The sequence below is a fragment of the Bufo bufo genome, chromosome 7 (assembly GCF_905171765.1).
Source record: "Bufo bufo chromosome 7, aBufBuf1.1, whole genome shotgun sequence".
In the NCBI taxonomy this organism is placed as follows: Eukaryota; Metazoa; Chordata; class Amphibia; order Anura; family Bufonidae; genus Bufo; species Bufo bufo.
This window is the reverse complement of record NC_053395.1, coordinates 235,658,749-235,683,286: the sequence shown is the minus strand read 5'-3', so window position 1 is coordinate 235,683,286 and position 24,538 is coordinate 235,658,749. Positions and strand designations below refer to the sequence as shown.

General features: G+C 48.6%; 1 protein-coding gene across 2 annotated transcripts in view; it reads left to right on the top strand.

The window, feature by feature from the left end:
• Positions 1-24,538, top strand: part of DPP10 (dipeptidyl peptidase like 10) — a 305,051-nt gene that overhangs the window by 36,050 nt on the left and 244,463 nt on the right. Inside the window, exon 2 of one of the 2 annotated variants that reach the window (XM_040440599.1) lies at positions 23,170-23,284. In XM_040440599.1, the coding sequence (XP_040296533.1) occupies positions 23,170-23,284 (115 nt within the window). Of the gene's footprint in view, positions 1-23,169; positions 23,285-23,840; positions 23,943-24,538 lie in introns of those variants that run through there. The other variant, XM_040440600.1, reaches the window with a different exon arrangement.

Sequence of the window (24,538 nt, the reverse complement as noted above, 5' to 3'; positions counted from 1 at the left end):
TACATAAAGTGTAAAAAAAACAAAAAAAAAACAGTTTATTGCTTCGGTTCTTTGCGGCTGACCTCCCTCTGTCCCTTCTCCCCACAGTCCCTCCTTCCCTCACCCATGCTCAGTTCACAGGGATGAGATTTAGTGGGGAGATCTCTAGGGGTACAGTCCATACAGTGAAGGTTTGGGGGTGCTACTGATTCTAGGATTGTGTTTTAGTTGGGGGCTCCCATATTCTTGTCTCCCACCACTTGCGTTGAGCAGGGCCGGTTTTAGACAAAAATCAAAAGTGGGGCCACAAATCTTGTAATGTGCCAAAAAGTAAAACACATTCCGACGTCCGTCACCTGGCACCCCGCCGATCAACTGTCTGAGGAGACGTGGCGTGCTGTTCACTGCTTCCGTCCCGTAGACGTACAACGGAGAGCAGGAAGAAAGACGGCACAGCGTCTCCTCGTATAGCTGATCAGGGGGTGTCGGACCCCCGCCGATCTGATATCGATGACCGATCCTGAGGACAGGTCATCAATATGAAAAAACCCAGAGAACCTCTTGAAGCTACTCCTAATACTGTGCCCGCTGTGCCCCCCCCATGTCCACAAACACTATACTCTACCCCCAGACTGCCCTCATTAGTGATGGTGCCCCCAATAGCGATAATACTCCCCAAGATAGCCCCCATTAGTAGCAATGCCCTCCATATTGCGTCAAATAATAACACCCCTACAGTACCCTAGTAGTAATAATATATCCTTAATCAGAGGTCGCAATAACGCCTGTACAAGCGTCATAGACGCCTGTTCAGGCCATTTTACTCCCTGGAAAAAGTCTAAGGTGTGCCGATATGCCTTAGACTTTTCCCTGCCACTCAGCAGGGCTGTGAGCGGCACAGGCAGCGAAGTGAGCGCTGTGAACGGCACGGGCAGCGCTGTGAACGGCACGGGCAGCGCTGTGAACGGCACGGGCAGCGCTGTGAACGGCACGGGCAGCGCTGTGAACGGCACGGGCTACGAAGTGAGAGCTGTGAACTGCTCAGGATAAAGTCAGGATAAAGTCATAAGAATAGATGCTCCAGGATTGTTATTACAAGGGGGGTGCAAGTAGTTTCCAAAACAGACAAATCCAGAGAGGTGCAGGGTCCCCTTTAACGACAGGTGATAAATATCGATCTTGGGACAAACCCTTTAAACCTCATAAAATCACTACAACAGTGACCTCAGTGGTGCTGACCCCCTCAGAGCAACAGTGACCTCAGTGGTGCCGACCCCTCAGAGCAACAGTGACCTCAGTGGTACGGACCCCTCAGAGCAACAGTGACCTCAGTGGTGCCAACCCCTCAGAGCAACAGTGACCTCAGTGGTGCCGACCCCTCAGAGCAACAGTGACCTCAGTGGTGCCGACCCCTCAGAGCAACAGTGACCTCAGTGGTGCCGACCCCTCAGAGCAACAGTGACCTCAGTGGTGCCGACCCCTCAGAGCAACAGTGACCTCAGTGGTGCCGACCCCTCAGAGCAACAGTGACCTCAGTGGTGCCGACCCCTCAGAGCAACAGTGACCTCAGTGGTGCCGACCCCTCAGAGCAACAGTGACCTCAGTGGTGCCGACCCCTCAGAGCAACAGTGACCTCAGTGGTGCCGACCCCTCTGAGCAACAGTGACCTCAGTGGTGCCGACCCCTCTGAGCAACAGTGACCTCAGTGGTGCCGACCCCTCAGAGCAACAGTGACCTCAGTGGTGCCGACCCCTCTGAGCAACAGTGACCTCAGTGGTGCCGACCCCTCTGAGCAACAGTCACCTCAGTGGTGCCGACCCCTCTGAGCAACAGTGACCTCAGTGGTGCCGACCCCTCTGAGCAACAGTCACCTCAGTGGTACGGACCCCTCAGAGCAACAGTGACCTCAGTGGTGCCGACCCCTCTGAGCAACAGTGACCTCAGTGGTGTCGACCCCTCAGAGCAACAGTGACCTCAGTGGTACGGACCCCTCAGAGCAACAGTGACCTCAGTGGTGCCGAACCCCTCAGAGCAACAGTGACCTATTTGAATTACTGTAACTTTCGTACTTCTCATCGGCTGAAAATACTCCTCAAAAATGGTACCGCGACCTCTGGTTACCTCAGCTACAGATAGTGACAAACGACATTGGAACAAATAATTTCTACTGGTGTGATTTACCAGTTGCCCCCCAAAAAACTGATTGAGGCAGGGGTGTGATATACCTTCTTCCACAAATACTGGTCTTCTATAGGAACTTTGTCATAGGGTCATTTAGAAAATGACAGGCAGTAGAAGAGGCAGGCCATTCTGCAGGGGTGGTAGGGGTCGGGCAGGTGCACCAGGCCGGAGCCTAAGTGGGAAGTTGGAGAGGGTGCGTGCGATTACGTCAAAGGACGCACCAGACTTGGTTGAGTGACCGCTTCTGCACCCTCCTCATCCTCTGTATCTTCACCACCACCATAGCCCCTCCACTCGAGTCAGAGGAATTATTTTCCCATCCATTCCCAGACCTTACCGATGAGCAGCCATTCTTGGCATCGGATGAGGAAGAGGAGGTATCAACGGTCGCCACCCAGCAGTCTGACGACAGTACCCAGATCAGCCCAAGGAGGGTGGTCCCCGCTGTTGCTGCCTACTCCGAGATCTCTAATGTCAGTGGTGGTGATGATGACGTGTTGATGGACGTCACATGGGTGCCCACAAGAGAGGAAGAGGAGGGGAGTTCAGAGGGAGAGACGGAGCAGCAGATAGGAAGGAGAAGCAGGCAGAACTCGCAGGGCACAGGAGGCAAAAAGCAGACTGCAAATGTATCTGGAGCGAGCCATCCACCATGCACGGTCACATCTGGCGCTCCCAGGATGCCGGCACATGGCTCCGCAGTGTGGGCTTTTTTTAACGTGTCCGCTGCTGACAATAGTGTTGCCATCTGCAGCCTGTGCTGTCAACGCATAAGTCGTGTTAAGCCCAACACTCACCTAGGGACGACCGCCTTAAGAAGGCACCTGGCCTCCCATCACTGAGCCCAGTGGGAGCAACGCCATCAGAACCCACAAAGCCACACTCCTGGCGCTCCACGTCCTGCCTCTTCTCCTTCTCCTCCCATTTGTCCTCCACTCCACCTTCCACCGTGCCTTCGTCGCGTTCATCTGGCAGAAGGCAGGCTTCCGTGGCCCAAATGTTAGAGTGTAAAAACATGATGACGCCGGATAACCCTCTTGCCCACCCAACGGCTGACCGCTGGCTTGTCGGAACTGCTAGCCCGACAACTACTGCCATATTAAATTTGTGGACTCGGAGGCCTTTAGAAAATTTGTGGCCATTGGCACACCGCAATGGAAGGTCCCCAGAAGGAAATATGTCACCCAGAAGGGCATCCCAGAGCTGTATGTCCACGTTCAGCGGCAAGTGAATGTATCTCTGGCACACAGTGTCGGTGCCAAGATACATCTGACCACAGACACGTGGTCTAGCAAACACAGGCAGGGAAGGTACATAACTTTTACTGCCAACTGGGTGTAACCCGTGGCACCCGTGTGGATTTGGTGTTACTGTCACGGATTGCATGCAGGCCTGCCTCCTCTTCTCCTCCTACTCCATCCTCTGTCTCCTCCTCAGCTGACTCCTTTTCCACTGCTACCGCCTCTTCCGCTGCGCCCCCCAAGCTCTCCAGAACCTATTTGATGTGCCAGGTGAGACGTTGCCATGCTGTGCTGCGGATGTTGTGCCTGGAAGACAAGAGCCACACCGGTCCTGCACTGCTTTCAGCTCTGCGGTCACAGATCGATCAGTGGCTAACCTCGCTCAATTTGACAGTTGGTAAAGTGGTGTGTGACAACGATGCCAATCTGCTGGTGCACGCGCTGAAACAGGGCAAAATGACACACGTGCCGTGCATGGCACACATCCTGAACTTAGTCGTGCAGCGATTCGTTACCAAATACCCCGGGGTCCAGGATGTCTTGCTGCAGGCCAGGAAAATCTCTGGACAATTTAGAAGATATTACACGGCCATGGCTCGCCTTGCTGACGTTCAGCGGCGACACCACCTGCCCGTCAGATGTCTGATTTGTGACAGCGCTGGAACTCAACCTTCTATATGCTTGATAGGCTGCTCCAGCAGAAACATGCCGTTAAGGACTACCTGTATGAACTCTGCAGCAGGACAGGTTCTGGGGAGCTTTTTTTTCCCACCGCGCCAGTGGCTGCTCATGCGCGACGCATGCAGACTTCTGCGGCCATTTGATGAGATCACCAAACTGGTCAGTTGCAGCCAGGGCGCCATCAGTGAAATCGTACCTTACGCCTTCTTTCTGGAGCGTGCATTGCGTCCTGTCATTGATCAAGCCATCGAGGAGCAGGAGCAGAAAGATGAGGAAGTCGCAATGCTTGATTAATTCCCAGGGAGGGCTACTCCATCTGAGACAAGTCAGCAGGAGTCTGAAGAGGAGTCAGAGGAGGATGGTGCCTGGGGGGAGGAGGAGCACGAAGAGCAGGCTTTAAACTTTTCTGGGATCCCTGGTGTTGTCCGTGGATGGGGGGAGGAGACCGAGGACGACATTCTCCTGGACGATGAGCAGGAGCCAGGCCGCTTCACCGCTTCCAGTTTAGTGCAAATGGGGGCCTTCATGCTCCAGTGTTTGAAGAGGGACCCCCTTATAAAAAGCATAAAGGGCAAGGACCAGTACTGGGTGGCAACGTACTTAGACCCCCGGTACAAACACAAAATGGCGGACATGTTACCAGCATCACAGAGGGCTGTCAGAATGCAGCACTTCCAGGCCTTGCTGCGAGAGATGCTGCATTCTGCTTTTGTGGGCGCTGGCAGAGGAATTTCCACTCACAGAGAAACGGGTACGGGTACCAACCCATTGAGAGCCGCCCTCTGGATCAAGCCTCAGGGAACGCCTAGACCGACAGGTGTCCAACTAAATAAATAAAGTAATGTCGCACTAAAATAAGGTGGAGATCCAAACAGAGGGGCACCCACTAACAGACAACACCCAGTCTGAAAGAGATAAATAGTATAAATAATGGATGTGGGGCACACTCTAAAAGTATAGGGATCTTTAATTACATATAACACTATTAAATAACAATACAATATGGTATCAGCATATATAAAATAGAATAAAAGAGCAGCAGATAAATATTAATACCGACACTAAGATAGATAGTGGATTTAAAAAGCAACAATAAATACAGAATAAAAATGTATTAAATCAGACAATATAATTCAGTATAAATATGGATCCCAATAAATAAACTTTTGAAAATAAAATGTTGGATTCGAATATTCAATAATGATCATACGAATAATTCACTGGTCATACTTGGTATATTATTCCATACAAAGTTTTTGCGGTGATGTAGGTAATCCTCTCCTGCAAACAGTCCTTTATCACAACTATTGACGATAGTCAAGGTCCTAAGCGTATGCAGCCTAAAGGATTTGGTTATACTAAAGGATTTTGTGTCCAACTACATCGGGTTAATGGCCGATGTGGACGATCTGAGAAATGAGGAACCCCTGGACTACTGGGTGGGCAGGCTTGACCTGTGGCCAGAGCTGGCACAATTTGCCATGGAACTGTTGGCTTGCCCCTCGTCCAGTGTCCTGTCCAAAAGGACGTTCAGCGCAGCAGGGGGTATCGTGACCGTTAAGCGCACTCGCCTAGCTCGACAGTGTGGTCTACCTCACATTTCTAAAATTGAATGAGACATGGATCTCGGAAGATTTCAACACCTGTGACGACCACGTTTAATTGAATTTCTTCATGCCAGCCCACAAATATCCGCCACCACCCAGAACAAATATTGGTCCCTGTCTTAGGTAAATACAGCGGCATCAAAGGTGTTTTCTATCCGTTGAATGCCTAATGTTTTAGGTCTAAGAGGAATTCAACACCTGTGACGACCACGTGTTTCAACTATTATCATTAGGGTTTTTTTTCAAGAGAGGGGATTTCGTTAGCCATGTTTTTACTAATTTTATATTATTAGTTCTTTTAAACATATGTATTTGACCTGTATTTGTACTGGCCTGTAAAATTAAAATCCATTGACCATCTAATAGACCTCCAGCCACATACTTACTTGTTCTTTTATGTACGCTGAATGCATAATTTTTGGGGCCTGTAGTCCACTGGCCTGCTGGAAAATTGATATCCAATGACCGTGTAATCTACCTTCATCCACATACTTACGTGTTCTTTTATGTACGCTGAATGAATAATTGTTGCAGCCTCCTGGGAATTCAACACCAGTGACGACCACATGTTATCGAATTTCAATTATCATTAGGGTTTTTTTTTTAAGAGGGGGGATTTCGTTAGCTATGTTTTTAATCCAATTTTATATTTTTTGTTCTTTTAAACATATTTATTTGACCTGTATTTGTATTGGCCTGCAGTAAAATTGATATCCATTGAACGCATAATGTACCTCGAGCCACATAATCAGAATTTCTTTTATGTCAGGTGAATGCCTAATTTCTAAGGCCTGTACTCCTGTGGCCTAAAATAACATTTTTCTAGGCTCCAACAGGGCACATTTTAGAGAATTTCCTTTTAAGACGCATTAAAATGTCCCCTGATTAAGATACATATGTTTTGTTGGAATTTTTGTCATTGATCCCCCTCTGGTATATCACTGTCCATGTTGTGGAACTATTTGTGCACTTCTACTAAGTATTTGGTGGCTGCAAATATGAGCTGAAGGTTTTTCAGGTTTGCCTGCCATTAAAGTGAATGGGGCTCGCTGCGAACTTGCGGTTCGCGAACATTTGATCGTGTTCGCAAAATCACATTCGCGAACCGGCCAATGTTCATCCATCACTACCAGTGTATATATATACAGTTGCAAGAAAAAGTATGTGAACCCTTTGGAATGATATGGATTTCTGCACAAATTGGTCACAACAATAGACAATCACAGTCTGCTTAAACTAATAACACACAAAGAGTTAAATGTTACCATGTTTTTATTGCACACACCATGTAAACATTCACAGTGCAGGTGGAAAAAGTATGTGAACCTCTAGACTAATAACATCTCCAAGAGCTAATTGGAGTGAGGTGTCAGCCAACTGGAGTCCAATCAATGAGATGAGATTAGAGGTGTTGGTTACAGCTGCCCTGCCCTATAAAAAACACACACCAGTTCTGGGTTTGCTTTTCACAAGAAGCATTGCCTGATGTGAATGATGCCTCGCACAAAAGAGCTCTCAGAAGACCTACGATTAAGAATTGTTGAAGCATAAAGCTGGAAAGGGTTATAAAAGTATCTCCAAAAGCCTTGCTGTTCATCAGTCCACGGTAAGACAAACTGTCTATAAATGGAGAAAGTTCAGCTCTGCTGCTACTCTCCCTAGGAGTGGCCGTCCTGTAAAGAGGACTGCAAGAGCACAGCGCAGACTGCTCAATGAGGTGAAGAAGTATCTTAGAGTGTCAGCTAAAGACTTACAAAAGTCTCTGGCATATGCTAACATCCCTGTTAGCGAATCTACGATATGTAAAACACTAAACAAGAATGGATTCCATGGGAGGACACCACAGAGGAAGCCACTGCTGTCCAAAAAATACATCGCTTCACTTTTACAGTTTGCACAAGAGCACCTGGATGTCCCACAGCAGAACTGGCAAAATATTCTGTGGACAGATGAAACCAAAGTGGAGTTGTTTGGAAGAAACACACAACACTATGTGTGGAGAAAAAGAGGCACAGCACACCAACCTCAAAACCTCATCCCAACTGTGAAGTATGGTGGTGGGGGCATCATGGTTTGGGGCTGCTTTGCTGCGTCAGGGCCTGGACGGATTGCTATCATCGAAGGAAAAATAAATTCCCAAGTTTATCAAGACATTTTGCAGGAGAACTTAAGGCCATCTGTCCACCAGCTGAAGCTCAACAGAAGATGGGTGCTGCAACAGGACAACGACCCAAAGCATAGAAGTAAATCAACAACAGAATGGCTTAAACAGAAGACAATCCGCCTTCTGGAGTGGTCCAATCAGAGTCCTGACCTCAACCCGATGGAGATGCTGTGGCATGACCTCAAGAAAGCGATTCACACCAGACATCCCAAGAATATTGCTGAACTGAAACAGTTCTGTACAGAGGAATGGTGAAGAATTACTCCTGACCGTTGTGCACGTCTGATCTGCAACTACAGGAAACGTTTGGTGGAAGTTATTGCTGCCAAAGGAGGTTCAACCAGTTATTAAATCCCAGGGTTTACATACTTTTTCCACCTGCACTGTGAATGTTTACATGGTGTGTGCAATAAAAACATGGTAACATTTAACTCTTTGTGTGTTTTTAGTTTAACCCCTTAAGGACACATGATGTACCGATACGGCATATTTCCCGAGTCCTTAAAGACACATGATGTACCGGTACGTCATGTGGTGTTCCGATCACCACCGCCCGGCGGGAGGTGACCGGAACAAGGTGCCTGCTCAAATCATTGAGCAGGCACCTCGGCTAAATGCGCAGAGGGGTCCCGTGACCCCCCCCGTGTCGGGGATCAGAAACTTTAATATGCCGAAAGTATAGATGTTGCAGGCGGTGCGGGTATAGATGTTGCAGGCGGTGCGGGAGGCAGGCGGTGTGGCAGGCGGGATCGCGATCCCCTGCCCGTTTCCTCTTGAATATTAATTGGCGTCCAGTGGTTATACCAGAGTGTCAGCACATTGCTGACACTCTGGTATAAACGGCTGACATCTGTGCTGTGATGTCAGCCGTTTAACCCTTTCCATACCGCGGTCTGTATGGAAAAGGTTAACAGTCAAGGGGGGCTCCCTCCCTCTCCGATCGGGGGGCTGCTGTGCCTTTGCAGCCCCCCGACAGGATGGGGTCACAGAGGGAGGGAGCCCCCCTCCTTCCCCTTCCCCGTCTGCTCAGTTGTGGCCTCAACTGAGCAGATGGGGAAGGTTCCCATGGCAACAGGACGCCTTCTCAGGCATCCTGCTGTCCATGGTGCTGAACAGATCTGTGCTAAAGGCATAGATCTGTTCAGACAAAGTGAAAGTAAAATACAGTATTAGGGTATTATACAGACATCATACCCACTGGATCTTCAAGAACCAAGTGGGTCTGGGTCAATTTTTTCTTTTTTTTAAAGTGAAAAAAGTAAAGATAAAAAAAAACACCTTTATCACTGAATAAAAATTAAAAAAATAAAATACACTACACATATTAGGTATCGCCGCGTCCGTAACGACCTGATCTATAAAACGGTCATGTTACTTTCCCCGCACGGTGAACGCCATAAAAATAAAAAGATTAAAAACTATGAGGAAATGGCAATCTTGCCCACCTTACTTCCCAAAAAAGGTAATAAAAGTGATCAAAAAGGTCGCAAGTACGCCAAAATAGTACCAATCAAACCGTCATCTTATCCCGCAAAAATCATACCCTACCCAAGATAATCGCCCAAAAACTGAAAAAACTATGGCTCTTAGACTATGGAAACACTAAAACATGATTTTTTTTGTTTAAAAAATAAAATCATTGTGCAAAACTTACATAAATAAATAAAAGTATACATATTAGGTACCACCACGTCCGTATTGACTGGCTCTATAAAAATATCACATGATCTAAACCCTCAGGTGACCACCGTAAAAAAAAAAAAAAAAAAAAAAAAACGGTGTAAAAAAAGCAATTTTTGGTCTTCTTACGTCAAAAAAAAGTGTAATAGCAAGCGATCAAAAAGTCATATGCACCCTAAAATAGATGCCAATCAAACAGTCCTCTCATCCCACAAAAAATTAGACCCTACCTAAAATAATCGCCCAAAAACTGAAAAAACTATGGCTCTTAGACTATGGAGACACTAAAACATGATTTTTTTTGTTTCAAAAATGAAATCATTGTGTAAATCTTACATAAATAGAAAAATTGTATACATATTAGGTATCGCCGCGTCTGTGATAACCTGGTCTATAAAATTACCACATGATCTAACCTGTCAGATGAATGTTGTAAATAACAAAAAAAAAAAACGGTGCCAAAACAGCTATTTCTTGTTACCTTGCCTCACAAAAAGTGTAATATAGAGCAACCAAAAATCATATGTACCCTAAACTAGTACCAACAAAACTGCCACCCTATCTCATAGTTTCTAAAATGGGGACACTTTTTTGGAGTTTCTACTCTAGGGGTGCATCAGGGGGGCTTCAAATGGGACATGGTGTAAAAAAAAACAGTCCAGCAAAATCTGCCTTCCAAAAACCGTATGGCAATCCTTTCCTTCTGCGCCCTGCCGCGTGCCCGTACAGCGGTTTACAACCACATATGGGGTGTTTCTGTAAACTACAGAATCAGGGCCATAAATAATGAGTTTTGTTTGGCTGTTAACCCTTGCTTTGTAACTGGAAAAAAAATATTAAAATGGAAAATCTGCCAAAAAAGAGAAATTTTGAAATTGTATCTCTATTTTCCATTAAATCTTGTGCAACACCTAAAGGGTTAACAAAGTTTGTAAAATCAGTTTTGAATACCTTGAGGGGTGTAGTTTCTTAGATGGGGTCACTTTTATGGAGTTTCTACTCTAGGGGGCTTCAAATGGGACATGGTGTAAAAAAAACTAGTCCAGCAAAATCTGCGCCCTGCAGTGTGCCCGTACAGTGGTTTACGACCACATATGGGGTGTTTCTGTAAACTACAGAATCAGGGCCATAAATATAGCATTTTGTTTGGCTGTTAACCCTTGCTTTGTTACTGGAAAAAATGGACTAAAATTGAAAATTTGCCAAAAAATCTAAATTCTGAAATTTGATCTCAATTTGCCATTAACTCTTGTGGAACACCTAAAGGGTTAACGACGTTTGTAAAATCAGTTTTGAATACCTTGAGGAGTGTAGTTTCTAGAATGGGGTCATTTTTGGGTGGTTTCTATTATGCAAGCCTCGCAAAGTAACTTCAGACCTGAACTGCTCCTTGAAAAGTGGCTTTTTGAAAATTTCTGAAAAATTTAAAGATTTGCTTCTAAACTTCTAAGCCTTGTAACATCCCCAAAAATAAAATGTCATTCCCAAATTGATTCAAACATGAAGTAGACATATGGGGAATGTAAAGTAATAACTATTTTTGTAGGTATTACTATGTATTAGAGAAGTAGAGAAATTGAAACTTGGAAATTTGCAATTTTTTACAAATTTCTGGTAAATTTGGTTTTTTTTTTATAAATATAAATGATTTTTTTTTACTTCATTCTACCAGTGTCATGAAGTACAATATGTGACGAAAAAACAATCTCAGAATGGCCTGGATAAGTCAAAGCGTTTTAAAGTTATCACCACTTAAAGTGACACTGGTCAGATTTGCAAAAAAATGGCCGGGTCCTTAAAGGGCTTCTGTCACCCCACTAAAGTAAAAAAAATTTGGGCTAGTTAAATTCCTTATACTGCAATATATGAATATATAATGCTCTTACTCACTTTCCTTCAGCAGTTTCTTCAAAAAACGGACTTTTATAATATGTAAATGAGCTCTCTACCAGCAAGTAGGGCGTCTACTTGCTGGTAGCAGCCGCATCCTCCTCATGTTGATTGACAGGGCCAGCGGACGTGCTCGTCCTCTGGCTGGCCCTGTCTGCGTTCAAAATCTGGCACCTGCACCGTACCTGTCTTCAGTCTTACAGAAGCCCTTTAAGGTGAAATAAGGTTGTGTCCTGAAGGGGTTAAGCCGACTGTGATTGTCTATTGTTGTGACTTAGATGAAGATCAGATCACATTTTATGACCAATTTGTGCAGAAATCCAGATCATTCCAAAGGGTTCACATACTTTTTCTTGCAACTGTGTATATATATAATGTTCTCCCCCAGTTGTGCCAGTATATATATATATATATATATACTGTATCCCGTAGTGCCAGTATGGAATGTTCCCCCTGTAGTGCCAGTATATCTATAATATTCCCCCATAGTGCCAGGATATAATACTCCTCCAGTATATATATAATGTACGACATAGGGCCAGTAAATATATAATGTATCCTGTAGTGCAAGTATATCTTTAATATTCCCAGTAGTGCCAGGATTTAATGCTCCTCCCCCCCCCCCCCCCCCGAGTAGTGCCAGTATATATAATGTTCCCCCCGTAGTGCCACTGTATATATATATATATATATATATATATATCTATATAATGTCCCCCCCAGTAGTGCCAGTATTATATATATTTATATACACTGCTAAAAAAAATAAAGGGAACACTTAAACAACACAATGTAACTCCAAGTCAATCGCACTTCTGTGAAATCAAACTGTCCACTTAGGAAGCAACACTGAGTGACAATCAATTTCACATGCTGTTGTGCAAATGGGATAGACAACAGGTGGAAATTATAGGCAATTAGCAAGACACCCCCAATAAAGGAGTGGTTCTGCAGGTGGTGACCACAGACCACTTCTCAGTTCCTATGCTTCCTGGCTGATGTTTTGGTCACTTTTGAATGCTGGCAGTGCTTTCACTCTAGTGGTAGCATGAGACGGAGTCTACAACCCACACAAGTGGCTCAGGTAGTGCAGCTTATCCAGGATGGCACATCAATGCGAGCTGTGGCAAGAAGGTTTGCTGTGTCTGTCAGCGTAGTGTCCAGAGCATGGAGGCGCTACCAGGAGACAGGCCAGTACATCAGGAGATGTGAAGGAGGCCGTAGGAGGGCAACAACCCAGCAGCAGGACCGCTACCTGCGCCTTTGTGCAAGGAGGAACAGGAGGAGCACTGCCAGAGCCCTGCAAAATGACCTCCAGCAGGCCACAAATGTGCATGTGTCTGCTCAAACGGTCAGAAACAGACTCCATGAGGGTGATATGATGCTATGGACTGGCCCGCCCTTTCTCCAGACCTGAATCCAATTGAGCACATCTGGGACATCATGTCTCGCTCTATCCACCAACGTCATGTTGCACCACAGACTGTCCAGGAGTTGGCAGATGCTTTAGTCCAGGTCTGGGAGGAGATCCCTCAGGAGACCGTCCGCCACCTCATCAGGAGCATGCACAGGCGTTGTAGGGAGGTCATACAGGCACGTGGAGGCCACACACACTACTGAGCCTCATTTTGACTTGTTTTAAGGACATTACATCAAAGTTGGATCAGCCTGTAGTGTGTTTTTCCACTTTAATTTTGAGTGTGACTCCAAATCCAGACCTCCATGGGTTGAAAAATTTGATTTCCATTTTTTTATTTTCGTGTGATTTTGTTGTCAGCACATTCAACTATGTAAAGAACAAAGTATTTCAGAAGAATATTTAATTAACTCAGATCTAGGATGTGTTATTTTTGTGTTCCCTTAATTTTTTTGAGCAGTGTGTGTGTGTGTATATATATATATATATAGTACAGACCAAAAGTTTGGACACACCTTCTCATTCAAAGAGTTTTCTTTATTTTCATGACTATGAAGGCATCAAAACTATGAATTAACACATGTGGAATTATATACATAACAAACAAGTGTGAAACAACTGAAAATATGTCATATTCTAGGTTCTTCAAAGTAGCCACCTTTTACTTTGATTACTGCTTTGCACACTCTTGGCATTCTCTTGATGAGCTTCAAGAGGTAGTCCCCTGAAATGGTCTTCCAACAGTCTTGAAGGAGTTCCCAGAGATGCTTAGCACTTGTTGGCCCTTTTGCCTTCACTCTGCGGTCCAGCTCACCTCAAACCATCTCGATTGGGTTCAGGTCCGGTGACTGTGGAGGCCAGGTCATCTGGCGCAGCACCCCATCACTCTCCTTCATGGTCAAATAGCCCTTACTTTCAAAGTTTTTTCCCAATTTTTCGGCTGACTGACTGACCTTCATTTCTTAAAGTAATGATGGCCACTCGTTTTTCTTTACTTAGCTGCTTTTTTCTTGCCATAATACAAATTCTAACAGTCTATTCAGTAGGACTATCAGCTGTGTATCCACCTGACTTCTCCTCAACGCCACTGATGGCCCCAACCCCATTTATAAGGCAAGAAATCCCACTTATTAAACCTGACAGGGCACACCTGTGAAGTGAAGACCATTTCAGGGGACTACCTCTTGAAGCTCATCAAGAGAATGCCAAGAGTGTGCAAAGCAGTAATCAAAGCAAAAGGTGGCTACTTTGAAGAACCTAGAATATGACATATTTTCAGTTGTTTCACACTTGTTTGTTATGTATATAATTCCACATGTGTTAATTCATAGTTTTGATGCCTTCATAGTCATGAAAATAAAGAAAACTCTTTAAATGAGAAGGTGTGTCCAAACTTTTGGTCTGTACTGTATATCTATATAATGTTCCCCCCCAGTAGGGCCAGTATATATATAATGATCTCCCTCTCCCCTTCGCTGGCGCTCCCACCTCCCTCTTCTCCCCCTGCCGCTGACTGCTATGCAGTCCATACTATTATCTGTGGCTTGTGTTGCTGCGTCCCAATGAAATCACCGCTCTTGCTCACTTCGTCATGCGAGACCCAGCGCTGGAGGTTACGTTCTGAGGCCTAGCACCCCGAGGCTTGTGAAGTTGGACAGCCACAAGTGCGCCCCATTTATGGGTAGCGAGGTGGCACCCTAGGCAGACGACTACCCTCCCCTATCCATCGTCCCAGTCCTAATTCAGAGCACATTACTGCAGGAGGTATAACAGGAGAGGACTATAACTCCCAGCATGTCTATGCCATTATTATTTAATATCATAGTACGTTACAGGGGGACGTATAAGAGGATGGGACTACAACTCCCAGCTTATTCAGGGTGTTGTAATGTACCCTGATATATAATAATGGGCTGGACATTCTGAGAGTTGTATACTCTGATATTACATAACAAGCTGGACATGCTTGGAGTTGTAGTCCTCTCCTCATACCTCCTCTTTTATTGTACTCTGATATTACATAACAGTAGGTATAGGAGGAGAGGACTACAACTCCCAGCATTCCCCTTGCACTTACATTGAATCCATCCTTCTTCAAATGCATGGCTGTTGAACTGCTGAGCTTCGCCTCTTGCTCTGGTCACATGATGGTGAGGTCATTGCAGATCCTTCATCCTTTCTTCTCTGCTGAGCTCCGCCTCCTGCAGGTGACATCATGGCAGGTCCTACAGCTCCAGTAGAGTGCGCTTCTGGTGTCCCGAGCTGTCAGCGCTGTGGTAATGATTTCTCTTATATGTGAGGAGGGGACCTTACACTGCATTGTAAAGACCTGGTGGTCTACACCTCACCTGTCAGCCTTCTAGTAATGCATTACAGGGAGCACTGTAAGCAGTCAGCCCCTGACACTACCACACATGGCTGACTGTCCTGCTCTATGAGGGCCTCCTCAAAGGGGCCTTGGCTTAGTGGAGCTGCTGCTCTGTCCGGGCTGCTGGTCTCACTGACCGGATGAGAATCCTCTGATATCATTAAAACCTTTTATGTAATTTATCAAACCAGCAGAAGTCAAATAAAATTATAAAACAAATCCATGGTTTATGAGAAAGCGAGCGCAAAATAAATCTTTTGGGACAAAAGAGTGCAAAGGAAGGAGCAATGTAGGAGAGGGAAGAGTGCAAAGGAAGGAGCAATGTAGGAGAGGGAACAGTGCAAGGGAAGGAGCAATGTAGGAGAGGGAACAGTGCAAGGGAAGGAGCAATGTAGGAGAGGGAACAGTGCAAGGGAAGGAGCAATGTAGGAGAGGGAACAGTGCAAGGGAAGGAGCAATGTAGGAGAGGGAACAGTGCAAGGGAAGGAGCAATGTAGGAGAGGGAACAGTGCAAGGGAAGGAGCAATGTAGGAGAGGGAAGAGTGCAAGGGAAGGAGCAATGTAGGAGAGGGAAGAGTGCAAGGGAAGGAGCAATGTAGGAGAGGGAACAGTGCAAGGGAAGGAGCAATGTAGGAGAGGGAACAGTGCAAGGGAAGGAGCAATGTAGGAGAGGGAAGAGTGCAAGGGAAGGAGCAATGTAGGAGAGGGAAGAGTGCAAGGGAAGGAGCAGTGTAGGAGAGGGAAGAGTGCAAGGGAAGGAGCAGTGTAGGAGAGGGAACAGTGCAAGGGAAGGAGCAATGTAGGAGAGGGAACAGTGCAAGGGAAGGAGCAATGTAGGAGAGGGAACAGTGCAAGTGAAGGAGCAATGTAGGAGAGGGAACAGTGCAAGGGAAGGAGCAATGTAGGAGAGGGAACAGTGCAAGGGAAGGAGCAATGTAGGAGAGGGAACAGTGCAAGGGAAGGAGCAATGTAGGAGAGGGAAGAGTGCAAGGGAAGGAGCAATGTAGGAGAGGGAAGAGTGCAAGGGAAGGAGCAATGTAGGAGAGGGAAGAGTGCAAGGGAAGGAGCAATGTAGGAGAGGGAAGAGTGCAAGGGAAGGAGCAATGTAGGAGAGGGAAGAGTGCAAGGGAAGGAGCAATGTAGGAGAGGGAAGAGTGCAAGGGAAGGAGCAATGTAGGAGAGGGAAGAGTGCAAGGGAAGGAGCAATGTAGGAGAGGGAAGAGTGCAAGGGAAGGAGCAATGTAGGAGAGGGAAGAGTGCAAGGGAAGGAGCAATGTAGGAGAGGGAAGAGTGCAAGGGAAGGAGCAATGTAGGAGAGGGAAGAGTGCAAGGGAAGGAGCAATGTAGGAGAGGGAAGAGTGCAAGGGAAGGAGCAATGTAGGAGAGGGAAGAGTGCAAGGGAAGGAGCAATGTAGGAGAGGGAAGAGTGCAAGGGAAGGAGCAATGTAGGAGAGGGAAGAGTGCAAGGGAAGGAGCAATGTACGAGAGGGAAGAGTGCAAGGGAAGGAGCAATGTACGAGAGGGAAGAGTGCAAGGGAAGGAGCAATGTAGGAGAGGGAAGAGTGCAAGGGAAGGAGCAATGTAGGAGAGGGAAGAGTGCAAGGGAAGGAGCAATGTACTAAAGGGAAGAGTGCAAGTGAAGGAGCAATGTACGAGAGGGAAGAGTGCAAGTGAAGGAGCAATGTACGAGAGGGAAGAGTGCAAGGGAAGGAGCAATGTAGGAGAGGGAAGAGTGCAAGGGAAGGAGCAATGTAGGAGAGGGAAGAGTGCAAGAGAAGGAGCAATGTAGGAGAGGGAAGAGTGCAAGAGAAGGAGCAATGTACGAGAGGGAAGAGTGCAAGGGAAGGAGCAATGTACGAGAGGGAAGAGTGCAAGTGAAGGAGCAATGTACGAGAGGGAAGAGTGCAAGGGAAGGAGCAATGTAGGAGAGGGAAGAGTGCAAGGGAAGGAGCAATATAGGAGAGGGAACAGTGCAAGGGAAGGAGCAATGTAGGAGAGGGAAGAGTGCAAGGGAAGGAGCAATGTAGGAGAGGGAAGAGTGCAAGGGAAGGAGTGACACATGGAAATCGGCAATATATGGGAATGAATGTGACATGAGGAGTAACAGCTGGGAAGGAGCAATACATGGAACGGAGTGTGATGTGAGAATGGTCGGTGCATTGAAGGAGCAACACTTGGGGGGGGGGGGGGGGGGGTTAGTGCATGGGAAGGACTAATGACTAGGAAGCAGCTCCTTCTATAGTTCAGGACTCGTCAGGTCCATATAGTGGACATTCAGTGTTGCCCTCTGTCACATTAGTCTGGATTAGTCAGATCAGTAGACTGTTGGCTTTGGTTGAACCCATCATGTCAGGTTGAGATCTGCTTTGTGTCTTGGACTTGTTGCTATGTTTGGCATCTTCAGACCTGGTGCTTGGGTGTCCGGATTGATTTGATTTTTTTTCTGCAGAGATTTTTGCTGCTGATGCATTGGCTGATAGGCGTCCATTGTGTGTCCTCTGTGCGGCCAATTAACTCAGGGCTACTGAGAGCCGCGGGTGCCAGACTCTTATTATGTGTCTTCAGAAGAGTCAGGGATGAACTTTTCACATTCTCCACATTGGGTTCTTTGTTCTTCTTACTTTGAATCTTCTCTGCTTTGACCTCCAGCTTCCTGTCAGTAAGAAACAATGGTGGCTCCCGTGTCGTGTCTCATCTCTGAGCTGCATGCTGCTGTCAATGCCTGTAGTAATGATGGAGGAGACGATTGATGCTGAGATTGAGGGATTTATTCGCTCCATCTCTTTAGAAGGCCTGCTGGTGTCTTGAGGCATCTTGTAGACTGAGTGCTGAGCTCAGAGTCATGGAGGGGGCTGATTGGAAGAACAATGGAAGAGGACACAGAGCATCAATCTCATCTGCTCCTCTATCAGCGCAGCCAGAAGATTGCCCCATGAATAGGAGACAGCAGTCACAGTTGGCATCTCTGTCCCTGGGTGCGGAGGTATCTAGAGGTGGGCAGCCAGGAGAGAACTAGTAATGGTGACATGGTGGATACAAATGCATTCTTCCATCTGGTGGCGCTGGACGCCGTATAGTCAGGGCATTATAACGGTCAGATCTGATGACATAGCTGTGAAACGCTATATTATATCCTAACCCTGCGATCTCGAGTGTACACACGGCAGTCTGGAGCGGCAGCTGTCTCCCGCGAATACCCAGAGCGATTACTGCCCTTCTGTATCTGTCTCCTCCAGATACCCGGACTAGTGCCTTCCCTTCTACAGATTTCTCCTCCATCTTATTGTCCCCCTGAACCATATACTGAAACAACAAAACAGAATCCATAATACACACTGCAGTGTTGGGGTGCAGTGAGATGGACAGCAGTGATGGGGGCAGTGAGATGGACAGCAGTGGTGGGGTGCAGTGAGATGGACAGCAGTGGTGGGGGCAGTGAGATGGACAGCAGTGGTGGGGTGCAGTGAGATGTTCAGCAGTGATGGGGGAGAATGAGATGGACAGCAGTGTTGGGGTGCAGTGAGATGGACAGCAGTGATGGGGGCAGTGAGATGGACAGCAGTGGTGGGGTGCAGTGAGATGTTCAGCAGTGATGGGGGAGAATGAGATGGACAGCAGTGGTGGGTGCAGCGAGATGGACAGCCGTGGTGGGGTGCAGTGAGATGGACAGCAGTGGTGGGGTGCAGCGAGATGGACAGCAGTGGTGGGGGCAGCGAGATGGACAGCAGTGGTGGGAGCAGCGAGATGGACAGCAGTGGTGGGGGCAGCGAGATGGACAGCCGTGGTGGGGTGCAGTGAGATGGACAGCAGTGGTGGGGGCAGCGAGATGGACAGCAGTGGTGGGGGCAGCGAGATGGACAGCCGTGGTGGGGTGCAGTGAGATGGTCAGCAGTGGTGGGGCAGCGAGATGGACAGCAGTGGTGGGGCAGTGAGATGGACAGCCGTGGTGGGGTGCAGTGAGATGGTCAGCAGTGGTGGGGCAGCGAGATGGTCAGCAGTGGTGGGGTGCAGTGAGATGGACTGCAGTGGTGGGGGCAGCGAGATGGACAGACTTGGTGGGGGCAGCGAGATGGACAGCAGTGGTGGGGTGCAGTGAGATGGACAGTGGTGGGGGCAGCGAGATGGACAGCAGTGGTGGGGGCAGCGAGATGGACAGCAGTGGTGGGGTGCAGTGAGATGGACAGCAATGGAGGGGGGTAAGATATGTACAGCAGTGGTGAGGGGCAGCGAGATGGAGTGGTGCGGGCAGCGAGCTGGACAGCAGTGGATGGTGGGGGGGACGAAATGGACAGCAGTGGTGGGGTGCAGCGAGATGGACAGCAATGGAGGGGGGGAAGATATGTACAGCAGTGGTGAGGGGCAGCGAGATGGAGTGGTGCGGGCAGCGAGCTGGACAGCAGTGGATGGTGGGGGGGACGAAATGGACAGCAGTGGTGGGGTGCAGCGAGATGGACAGGAGTGGTGGGGTGCAGCGAGATGGACAGCAGTGGAGGGGGTGGAAGAAATGGACAGCAGTGGTGAGGGGCAGCGAGATGGACAGCAGTGGTGGGAGCAGCGACATGGACAGCAGTGGAGGGGGTGGAAGAAATGGACCGCAGTGGTGGGGTGCAGTGAGATGGACAGCAGTGGAGGGAGGAAAGAAATGCACAGCAGTGATAAGGGGCAGCGAGATGGACAGCAGTGATGGGGTGCAGCGAGATGGACAGCAGTGATGGGGTGCAGCGAGATGGACAGCAGTGGTGGAGTGCAGCGAGATGGACAGCAGTGGTGGGGTGCAGCGAGATGGACAGCAGTGGTGGGGTGCAGCGAGATGGACAGCAGTGGTGGGGTGCAGCGAGATGGACAGAAGTGGTGGGGTTCAGTGAGATGGACAGCAGTGATGGGGTGCAGCGAGATGGACAGCAGTGATGGACAGCAGTGATGGGGTGCAGCGAGATGGACAGCAGTGGTGGAGTGCAGCGAGATGGACAGCAGTGGTGGGGTGCAGCGAGATGGACAGCAGTGGTGGGGTGCAGCGAGATGGACAGCAGTGGTGGGGTGCAGCGAGATGGACAGCAGTGGTGGGGTTCAGTGAGATGGACAGCAGTGGTGGGGTGCAGTGAGATGGACAGCAGTGGTGGGGTGCAGTGAGATGTTCAGCAGTGGTGAGGGGCAGCGACATGGACAGCAGTGGAGGGGGTGGAAGAAATGGACATCAGTGGTGGGGTGCAGTGAGATGGACAGCAGTGGTGAGGGGCAGTGAGATGGACAGCAGTGGTGGGGTGCAGTGAGATGGACAGCAGTGGTGGGGTGCAGTGAGATGGACAGCAGTGGTGGGGTGCAGTGAGATGGACAGCAGTGGTGGGGTGCTGTGAGATGTTCAGCACTGGTGTGAGGGGCAGCGAGATGGACAGCAGTGGTGGGAGCAGCGAGATGGACAGCAGTGGTGGGGTGCAGTGAGATGTTCAGCAGTTGTGGGAGCAGCGAGATGGACAGCAGTGGTGGGAGCAGCGAGATGGACAGCAGTGGTGGGGTGCAGTGAGATGTTCAGCAGTGGTGAGGGGCAGCGAGATGGACAGCAGTGGTGGGAGCAGCGAGATGGACAGCAGTGGTGGGGTGCAGTGAGATGTTCAGCAGTTGTGGGAGCAGCGAGGTGGACAGCAGTGGTGGGAGCAGCGAGATGGACAGCAGTGGTGGGAGCAGCGAGATGGACAGCAGTGGTGGGGTGCAGTGAGATGTTCAGCAGTGATGGGTGGAATGAGATGGACAGCAGTGGTGGGGTGCAGTGAGATGTTCAGCAGTGATGGGTGGAATGAGATGGACAGTAGTGGTGGGTGGAATGAGATGGACAGTAGTGGGGGCAGCATGCTGCAGAACATTTTTCTAGTTTTTGGGATCACATAAATTTTACTTCTCGGTAAGAGACACAAAAGTAGGATGATAGTGTTGATGATGATATTGATGATGATGTGATGATGATAGTGTTGATAGTGAGACAGAGAGTCATTTATCAAACTGGTGTAAAGAATCGGCTGAGCTGCCCATAGCAACCAATCAGATTCCTCCTTTCATTTTCCAAAGGAGCTGTCCAAAATGAAAGGTGGACTCTGGTTGCTATGGGCAACTAAGCCAGTACTACTTTACACCAGTTTGATAAATGACCCCCAAAGTGTTGATGGAACAGCACCAACAAAGCCAGAAGAATGTACACAGACAGAAACCTGTCACATAGTAAAGTGACAGTCCACAGAATGGGGAACAGTCCAGTGGATGAGAAATATGGAATTTGGCCACCTTCCACTGGAGAAATACAACTACACAGGGAGCATTAAAGCTCCAGGTACTTGTTCGGATAAGGGGCCTTCTGAAGTGCTGACAAAAGCTCCCCTCGCCACTAGGGCCTACCTCCGGCTCCCCTCGCCACTAGGGCCTACCTCCGGCTCCCCTCGCCACTAGGGCCTACCTCCGGCTCCCCTCGCCACTAGGGCCTACCTCCGGCTCCCCTCGCCACTAGGGCCTACCTCCGGCTCCCCTCGCCACTAGGGCCTACCTCCGGCTCCCCTCGCCACTAGGGCCTACCTCCGGCTCCCCTCGCCACTAGGGCCTACCTCCGGCTCCCCTCGCCACTAGGGCCTACCTCCGGCTCCCCTCGCCACTAGGGCCTACCTTCGGCTCCCCTCGCCACTAGGGCCTACCTTCGGCTCCCCTCGCCACTAGGGCCTACCTCCGGCTCCCCTCGCCACTAGGGCCTACCTCCGGCTCCCCTCGCCACTAGAGCCTACCTCCTGCTCCCCTCGCCACTAGGGCCTACTTCCTGCCCCCCCCCCCCCGCCATTTGGGCCTACCTCCGGCTCCCCTTGCCACTTGACGTGGTTCTACTGTGGGATGTCATGCCGCTGTCTGCTACATCCTGTGACATGGCTCTACTATGTTGACTGTGACATGGTTCTTCTCTGTGAGCTGTGATGTGGCTCTAGGTTGTGGGATGTGACTTAGCTCTACTGTGTGGACTATGATGTAGCACTTTGGGTCCAGTGACATGGCTCTATGCTGTGACCTGGATCTTCTCTGTGGTGTATCATGTGGCTCTACTCCATGGTCTGTGAGGTGGTTCTTCTCCATGGGATTTCACTTCGCCTGTGGGCGGTGATGTGGCTCTCGCCTGTGGGCGGTGACGTGGCTCTCGCCTGTGGGCGGTGACGTGGCTCTTGCCTGTGGGCGGTGACGTGGTTCTCGTCTGTGGGCTGTGTTATGGCTCTCTTCTGTGGGCTGTGATGTGGCTTGTCTGTGGGCTGTGATGTGGCTCTTGTCTGTGGGCTGTGATGTGGCTCTCGTCTGAGGGCTGTGATGTGGCTCTTGTCTGTGGGCTGTGATGTGGCTCTCGTCTGAGGGCTGTGACGTGGCTCTTGTCTGTGGGCGGTGACGTGGCTCACGCCTGTGGGCGGTGATGTGGCTCTTGCCTGTGGGCTGTGATGTGGCTCTCGTCTGAGGGCTGTGATGTGGCTCTCGTCTGTGGGCTGTGATGTGGCTCTCGTCTGTGGGCTGTGATGTGGCTCTGCGCAGGCTCCTTCTCTTGTGGCTGTTTCATGGTGCTACCCTTGTCTACTGCCTTGGTGCCTGTGGAAATCTTCCATGTAAACTTCTGGGTGTGCAGTGAACAGCGGATCGCTCCCGTCTTCTGCCATTGCTTGTGTAGAATGGGTGACCTGTGTAGGGGAGCACCAGCCAATCAGGGGTGAACCTGGGCAAACATGTCTGACTCCAGGGCAGGTGGGCAGTTGGGTGGTACTGGGACCTCTGACCCCTCAGCACACTCTGTGGTCAGTAGTGATAATAGGGCCTGACGTTTAGCTCCATTCAGCTTTAGTAACTGGAAGCATCATGCAGTGTAGGTTGAAGGCCTCATAAAGGGCCCCTGGGGCAGTGCAGGGCCTCATACATGAGATGTGCCACTAACACGACTGTATCTGCTTTGTGTCTAGGAGATGGCAAGCAGCAGCCCCACGCAGCAGAACTGGAAGGGCATCGCCATTGCACTGCTGGTCATTCTGGTCGTCTGCTCCTTGATCACCATGTCCGTAATCCTGCTGACTCCAGGTGAGCACTGGACTGTAATACACGTATACCGTCCATCGTCTGCTCTAGATGTGGTCACAGACAACGCAGGGGCAGGATGGGGTCTGCACAGCTGCCAGGACTCAAAATCCCCATCAAGCCATAGAAATGTGGAAACCTGCAGCGCAGGCGCCAGGAAGGCAGAACTCTACCCACCGTGTAATACAGAGAACGGGAGCTGTGCGGAACTGATAGACATACCGCCACCTCATGCAGACGACTAGTAATGATGTCATATAGAAATATACTGCCGCCACCTCATTACTGGTCGTCTATATATCACAATGTCATATAGAAATACACCGCCACCTCATGATATATAGACATTCAGTCTGTCCGTGGCCTCCTCACCGACACATTTTTTCACTACTGGCCATACGTTTTCTTTGGTCGCCGCTCCATTACTCTCATCTTTTTGAAGAGGGCACTTCATTACTTTTTTCCCACCTATGGACAGCCAATACATGACTTCCATGTGATGTTTTGTCTTCTACTTCCTGTCCTGGATCGGTAACTTCCTCTTCGTCCTCACTCTTAGCAGATCCTCTCTCTGACCAGAGCGGCCCCCGTAGTGACTCCATCCGAGCATCGCACTGATAAGTGTAGACATCTGTATCCAGGCCTTGAGAAAAATAAAGAGGTTAGATTGTCATCCTAATTCTACACCTACTATTATCATGAGGATTGCCCTACAGATAACATCTTCCCCTCAAAGCAGCAGTAACCTTACAGGTCTCCACAGATGGAGTGGTGGTCTGTGGTCTCCACAGATGGAGTGGTGGTCTGTGGTCTCACTACTTCATCCATAAGTATCAATGGTCATTATAGCCGGAAGATGCGGATGTGTCCTGGCTTTATCAGAGGAAAGCAATCAACTTCTCACTACTAATCTTGATAAAAGACCGCCAAATGTCCTCATAGTGATGTGTATATATCCTCATAGTGATGTGTATATATCCTCATAGTGATGTGTATATATCCTCATAGTGATGTGTATATATCCTCATAGTGATGTGTATATATCCTCATAGTGATGTGTATATATCCTCATAGTGATGTGTATATCCTCATAGTGAGGTGTATATCCTCATAGTGATGTGTATATATCCTCATAGTGATGTCTATATATCCTCATAGTGATGTGTGTATATCCTCATAGTGATGTGTGTATATCCTCATAGTGATGTGTGTATATCCTCATAGTGATGTGTATATATCCTCATAGTGATGTGTATA